At 34.3% G+C, this 7,648-nt stretch overlaps 1 protein-coding gene across 1 annotated transcript in view; it reads left to right on the forward strand.

Annotated features, from left to right (window-relative positions):
* Window positions 1-275: 275 nt before the first annotated feature.
* The window catches only part of LOC136039986 (transducin beta-like protein 3), a 49,681-nt gene continuing 42,308 nt past the window's right edge, over window positions 276-7,648 (forward strand). Inside the window, exons 1-4 of the mRNA XM_065724050.1 lie at window positions 276-305; window positions 3,865-4,057; window positions 5,966-6,120; window positions 7,559-7,648. Coding sequence (XP_065580122.1) covers window positions 276-305; window positions 3,865-4,057; window positions 5,966-6,120; window positions 7,559-7,648 — 468 coding nt within the window. The remainder of the gene's footprint in view (window positions 306-3,864; window positions 4,058-5,965; window positions 6,121-7,558) is intronic.

Consider the following 7,648-nt stretch of genomic DNA (forward strand, 5'->3'; position numbering starts at 1 on the left):
AATCCGCAAATGAAGCAGCAAGTCTTGGACTTTAAGGAAGGGGAAAAAGAACAGTAGCCAAATTCCTGTTTTTAGTAATTTTTGTTCAAGGTTTCTAGCGGAGGATTTGAAATCTTCCACTCTTTTATCAATAAGGTTTGCAGGCTGAATCAATTTAATTTTTTTTTTACCAAAGAAGAATTACTGGTGCAAGGAGGCAAATGCAGCATATACTTGGCAAATTTAAAATAGATTTGGTTAATATTTTTATGTCTGAAGCAGATAAAAATTTCCAAATGGGGGACATAGCAAGAGTATGGGGCACAGTTAGACTGTTGTAAAGTTTGGAAAGGTGAAACTGACTAAGATTTGTGATATTAGATGCAAGCGAAGCATATGCGATTCGAATCTTTTTAGCGAGGTTTTGAATTACAAGCTTAATGGTTTCTTTAATGCTTCTTCCAATGGGCATACCAAGATAAACAAGGCTATCAGAGAGCGGAATAGATGTTTCAGAAAGTTCAAGTCATTTTACAGAATTATCTATAAGATTGAAAGCGATTGCTAGAGTTTGTCGACATTAAAATCAGACAGATTTGCTGATATTGATGCTGGAGTTTTGAAAAAGTTCTCTTACTTCCCGAAAAAGGTGCAATTTAGATTCAAAATATCATCAGTGTAGGTAAATAAAGAAACGAAACATCAATTCCGCCATAAATACACGCGCACTCGACAGATTTTTGAGCAGCTTTATTTTAGCTTAAAGATGACTATACATATAAGGGAGATATTTAATAACAGAAGGATCTACCCCTCTTTTTATAGCTTCTGACAAAATCTGGGTCAATATAAACGAATCTTATGCTCTGGCTATGTCAATTGCGCATAGAACAATAAAATCACCAGATCCTTCCAAATCAGCTACAACATTAACAAGGGCGTAAAGAGCATGTTCCCGATTTAAATCTTTCTGGAAACCAAACTGATGCGGAGTAGCATAACACTCACAAGAAATTTCACTGAGAATAATAAACTCGTAAATTTTGAACGAGGTGCAAGAAACGGTTATAGGGCGGTATGATTGAAATCTTCAAGATCTTTTTTTCCTTTTTTGGGAATAGGAGTGATCTGGCTGATGTAAAACTGTTGTGGCACCATACCTGAAGAAATTGACATTTGAAACAACAGCAAGAGGTGCTTACAAGCAAATCACTAGCATTTTCAAAATGTTTAGTGGAGACCAGATAAACACCAGAGGATTTTTTTTTCTTCATGTTTCTTAAAGCGCACTTTACGTCAAAAGGAGTAATTGCGAAGGTAGACCACTGGAATTTAGCCAGGATACTGCCAAGCTCATTTCAACTTAACTTTCAGTTGACGGATCAGGTGACGAAAACTCACTTTTATAATAATCAATCCACCTAATTTCAGAAATATCACAAGTAGAGGTCCACTTGGAATGTTTAAGACTTTTCCACAAAAGAGAAGGATCACTCGCTATATTGTCTACATTTTTTTGAATCAGCATGATTTTGTGGTCCTTAAGAGCTCTTGGCAATTTTTCTTTTTTTTTTCTTAAATGCAAATTGTTTACTATACAAGAACACGGTCTATCACATTCATTTCAAATTCGGAGCCATAGGTTAGCCGATTCACATGCTGAAGTGAGATTTGAGTTTTTTGACCAACCGGCCACTTCCGTTTTTTTGCGAACACGTCTAGTTGGAACCGCAATAAGTTCTGCACATCGAAGTGCATGATTTATTTCTGCAAGATAACTGGTAATCTGAATTTCAATCTCGCGCTCACTAAGATAAGAACTATAATCGGGGCTAAGGAGATGGAATGGAACCTTGATTTAAGTAGCGAGTCACACTCTAACATAAATAATTGACGATTAACGCGGCTCCAGTCTTGGATATTGAACCATTTTTTGGAGTTAGAAGTTTTGCTAGCATTTATGCACTCAATATATACACAGATCGGAAGGGGATTAGAGCAAAAGCCTTCACGTAGGACTGCGGCTTGTTTCGAGGGAACAGAGGAGACAATATGATCGAAGTTCGACGTCGAGGAACTAGTTCCTCGACTGGATATATATATATATATATATATATATATATATATATATATATATATATATATATATATATATATATATATATATATATATATATATATATATATATATCAAACAGTTCGTGGTAACGAACTGTAGTAAGGAGCGACCCGGGTCAATAGTAAACGAAACTCTAAAAAGGAATTTTGATGCTAAAAGATACATCAAAAGAATCGAATTTTCATGCTGATTTTAAATATATAACTTTCTTCAAATTTAGTGTTTGTCATCAAAAGTTACGAGCCTGAGAGAATTTGCCTTGTTTTGGAAAATAGGGGAAACACCCCCTAAAAGTCATAGAATCTTAACGAAAATCATATCATCTTATTCAGGGTATCAGAGAACCCTATAGCAATCTATCTACAAAAATGTGGAATTTCGTATTTTTTTTTGCCAGAAGACAGATCACGGGTGCGTGTTTATTTGTTTTTTTTTCCCCAGGGGTCATCGTATCGACCAAGTGGTCCTAGAATGTCGCAAGAGGGCTCATTCTAGCGGAAATGAAAAGTTCTAGTGGCCTTTTTAAGTGACCAAATAATTGGATGGCATCTAGACCTCCTCCACGCTCATTTTTTCCCAAAGTCAACGGATCAACGGTCATCGGGAAGTGTACAGACGTTTTCAGGGGGATTTTTTTTTTGTTTGGGGGTGGGGCTGAGGGGAGGAGGCTATATGGGAGGATCTTTCCCTGTAGGAATACGTCATGGGGGAAGAGAAATTCAATGAAAAGGGCGCGGGATTTTCAAGCATTACTATAAAAAAACAATGAAAAAATAAAAATAAAAAAGTGTTTTCAAGCAAAAGGAAGGAGTAGCATTAAAAATTAAAACGAACAGAGATTATTACAAATATGAGGGTTCTAAAAATACTTTATCATAAAGAGCGAGGTAAATAGGAGGTGATACATACCTCGCTCTTTATGCTAAAGTATTTTTAGTAATTTCAACTATTTATCCTATGGCCTTTCTAATCAGGGGTCATTCTTAAAGAATTAGGACAAAACTTAAGATTTAGTGTAAAAAGCGAGGTATTAACGAGGGGACAAACCCCCTCATATACATAATAAAAATATAAGAATATAAGAGTTTGTTATGTAAGTTAATTCTTAAGTTACGTATATTTTTTACTAATAAAAACGTTCGTTAAAAATTAAAAGTTCTAGTTGCCTTTTTAAGTAACCGAAAAATTGGAGGCAACTAGGCCTCCTTCCCCACCCTTTATTTCTCAAAATCGTCTGATCAAAACTAAGAGAAAGCCAATTAGCCAAAAAAGAATCAATATGCAAATTTTATTTTAATAGTTAATATGTGTAGAGCCAAAATCAAACATGTATTAATTCAAAAACGTTCAGAAATTAAATAAAAAACCCAACTAGTTTTCTCAACTGAAAGTAAGGAGCAACATTAAAACTTAAAACGAACAGAAATTACTCCGTATCACTCTTTGCCACAATTCTACTTTTTAACACAGTTAAAAACTTTAGCGCAAGGAGCGAGGGATTGCGGAGGGGACAACCCATTTCATATACGGAGTAATTTCTGTTCGTTTTAAGTTTTAATGTCGCTCCTTACCTTCAGTTGAAAAAACTAGTTTTTTTTATTTAATACATATATATATATTCACATTCACCCCGTTGATAAAGGCTTCCGGATGTGAAACTGAAATTTTTGGACTTTTGCCATTAATTTTGCTTTAAAAGGCTTTTTTTCTCAGTCTTAAAAATCCTACTCATTACTGATAGGTTTTCGTTTCAAATTGTATTGTAGTGTACAAATGATGGTGAATTTGTCCTTTATCAATATGGTGACTGTGTTGCTGTTACCAAGTGGGGACTGAGCAGCATTGAACGAAAACTGGTCATTGAAGGTGATGCAGTATTAACTTTTGAAGTTGGACCAGATGGCAATACTGCCGTTACTGCACATAGATCTGGTCTACTCAGGCAGTGGTCATTGAGTGGTAATTATTGATCTCATTTCTCTTTATTTAATGTTTATTTATAAAGAAACAAAAAATAATCAAATATTGACTAACCGACAAAAAAAGTTCCCGCCAAAAAAAGTTAAATATTCAATGAAATAAAATAGTATTAACATAGGTAAGAAAAGGTAAAAAAAAGTGAAAAGTGATGCAAAAATGAAAGAAGAGAGAAGCGAAAAAAAGTTTGCATAAAAACGAAGCTTTAGTACAGCATTTTAAACTTAACACAAAGAATCGTGCTAGATATTCACGCTATGACACGATATTTCCTCTATGCGCTCCTGCATAATGTTCAATATAAATTAATGTGACCGAAAAAGATTTTAGGAAGATAAAAAAAAATCCCAGAATAAAAGACAATTAATGAAATAATGAAAGAAGTTAAATCCTCTAATAAACATTTTAGCCGTTGTAAACATCTGAATATTGAATTCTAGTTTTCACTGCAAAATGTAAGCTTAAAGATATAAAACATATGGAATAACGGAGTTAAAAATAAAAATATTAAGAAATTAAGACAAAATATTTAGCTTAAGGCACAATATTCAACTTTATAAGAAATAAAGAGATCAAGAATAAATATTCAACCGTAGGCAACATTTTAATGACTGAGAAACTATAGTAATCGTGAGATGCCAAATTTAAATACATTGTGGAGATAAGTTAGAATCTTGTATATAAAAATTCATCTCTATGTGTTTAATTTCTAGTTGATTGATTGGTTGAAGGATTAGTTTTGGTTATTTACTGGATTGAAGGGTATAAAGTGTTCGCTCTTCAAGTAAGTTCTAGTTATAAAATTTTGTCAGAGATTTTGGACTTTTGAAATTTTATAAAAAAAAAATTGTCCAAATAGCCCAGGCCGAAAGATCCATTTCAATGTGATATATTTAGTGAGTTTTTGACTTGTCACTGAGTTCAAGCCTATGGGAAATTTGAGGCAAAGTGTATAAGTGAAGAACAATTACATTTTCGTGACCTAAAGTTATTACTATTTTTCTCATGTATGGAGTATATGCGTTGTAATACTACTACTACTACTAACAACTTACTACAGCACTAAGCCGCCCGAGGCCAACACAGCTACGTACGCTTCTTTTCCGCCCTAGTCTATTCGAAGCCTCCCTCTTTACACCTTCCCACGAAGTTCCAATTTCCCATAATTTCTTCCAACAACTTTCTCCCACTCCATTCGGCGTTGGTTTTATCGCAGAAACTTATTTTAATCTGACTTTAGGAGACTTTATACACAGTTCAATGTATTTTAGCCATATAAAACCCGTTTTGTCAGCGCTGATTGGTTGTAATTATCAGTTAAGTTTAATCAACATAAGACTTGTACCTGTCCATAGAAGTGTGATTGGGAAGAGGGGGGGGAACATAACCTCTCCCCAGTATTGGCCCTTAAGGTATTATATCTGGATAAATTAGGGCATAAACATGCAATTTTTTTGTGCTGGCCACCCAATTCTTTGAAAAATCCTCCCCTCTAGACATAGGCCATAAGCACTTATAATTATAATATTGCCTTAACTGAGGCAAAACGAGATTACACAACTTGAGGAATGGTTTAAAAATTCCCCTTTATTCACCATCATCAATGATTGTAAAGACTATTTACTAAATTATTGTATTCTACGACACTTAATAACACAAACATTTTTTTTCTACTAAATGACTAACCACTCTAAAAAGTTTTAAATCACTTTAACATCTGTCTTTTGTGACATACATTGCTAGTGAGAATTACTTAAGGAGTAAAGATGATGAGTAAAAAAGGGAGTAATATGGATTAATACACATGGTGACGCTGAACTAAAATATTGTCCATTACTTGTAAGCTGTTCGATTTTTATCTGCTAACTAGCTTATTCATTTATCTAATAGATGGTGTTTTAACAAGAACTTGGAAATCATTGCACACTGGCCCAATCGTTTTGCTGGCATTTGATAGCACTACGACGCTTGTAGCTAGCACTGCATCAGATTCGATAATCAAAGTATGGGACATTGTGAAACAATACTGCACACACAGTCTTAAGGTAATAATTATATTTCATGGCTTTTACTATTAAAAAAGAAATGCCTAACGAAGAAGAATAACGCCGTTCCTTAATGCAGAAACAAGATGTTATGAAGTAATGAGAGTTTTTGTGAAGAGAGTCACTTGAATGCATCACCGAAGCTTGCTGCTTACTATATAGCTGACGTATTCGCTTAGCTTTTATTTTAGTTATTAGTTAGGCCCCCCATTTCTACGAACCTTATGACTTTTTTTGTACAAGAGATATTAAAAACTAAGCGGACTCTTTTTTTAAGCACCTGGATATATTCTTAGGTAACCTTAAAATATACATGTAGGCTGTCAAAGGTTTGTTGAGGATCAGAAGATTGTTCTGTCGCTGCGAAGGGGTTGATAAAACAAACTTTTATTCAGGAGCAAATATTAGATGTGTATATAATTTCTTTTTGCCAAATTCAGTGTAGGGGAGGTGGACTAATCCTACACAGCTTCGGAGGGTTGGTCATACACAATAAAACGAATTCGGATGATGAGTTTTAATAGCAATGAAGCAAACGGTGGCCGTTAGTTATCTTTGCTTGTTCTCTTATTTTAGGGAATGTTTTAGGGAATAAAACGACAATGTTTCATTGTTGGATTTAAACTTTTGTGAACCCTAAGTCGAACTTGAACGAACTCTACGGACTATATGCGACTAGAACTTAGACGAACTAACTAAAAAACATACATACACACAAAAAGTCAATTCACCCCCTTTCGCGAACCAGAATTGACGCTGGCCAATCAAAAGAATGAAATATAAGAGAATTTAAAGCGCAAATGTAACTACTTTATGTATAGGAGAAGCGGGGTATTTATTTGAAAATTAGGGCCAGGGGCTCAACAATAATCTTTTGTTCAGCTCCATAACTGTAATATCTAAAGTTAGAATTTATTATTATTGTTTAGTCTTTCATGTATGACTGAAGTATTAAAACAAGAAATTTACGTAAATGACATTTTAATAAATGTCAATAAATGACATGAGTCAATTATGTCAATAAATGACATAAATGACTGAAGTATCACATAAATGACGGAGGAAATGTTTGCGCCTCGATATCAGAAAAAAAAAACCTGCCTTGGTGAAATACTGTGAGGTCCAAGTCTAAGTTTCGTCCTCCAGAAATTCGCGTCTTTATTAATGAACATTTATGATTAATTAATTCTGCCACTAATCATCCATACCTTTTTCGTCTTTTTTCACGTATTTCACTTGTTTGCCATTTTTTGTGTCATTTTTATCGATTGCACTGCTGGACGAGGTTTCTTCAAAAGCCAAGCTAAAAAACAACTCCTTATATGCTTAGAAAGACAGCAAATAATGTTAAGACTGATCTACAAAATCATGCCAGCCTATTACACTGACTGGAAATTACTAAATAGGAAAATTTTGGATTTTTTTTTTCATTTTGCAGGGTTCTGACGGTATCGTGTCAGTGATGAGGTTTTATTTTCAAAAAGACAGGCAGTGGCTAGTTGGAGCGTCAAGGGACCTTGTGCTACGA

Source organism: Artemia franciscana, chromosome 20, assembly GCF_032884065.1.
Source record: "Artemia franciscana chromosome 20, ASM3288406v1, whole genome shotgun sequence".
NCBI lineage: Eukaryota > Metazoa > Arthropoda > Branchiopoda > Anostraca > Artemiidae > Artemia > Artemia franciscana.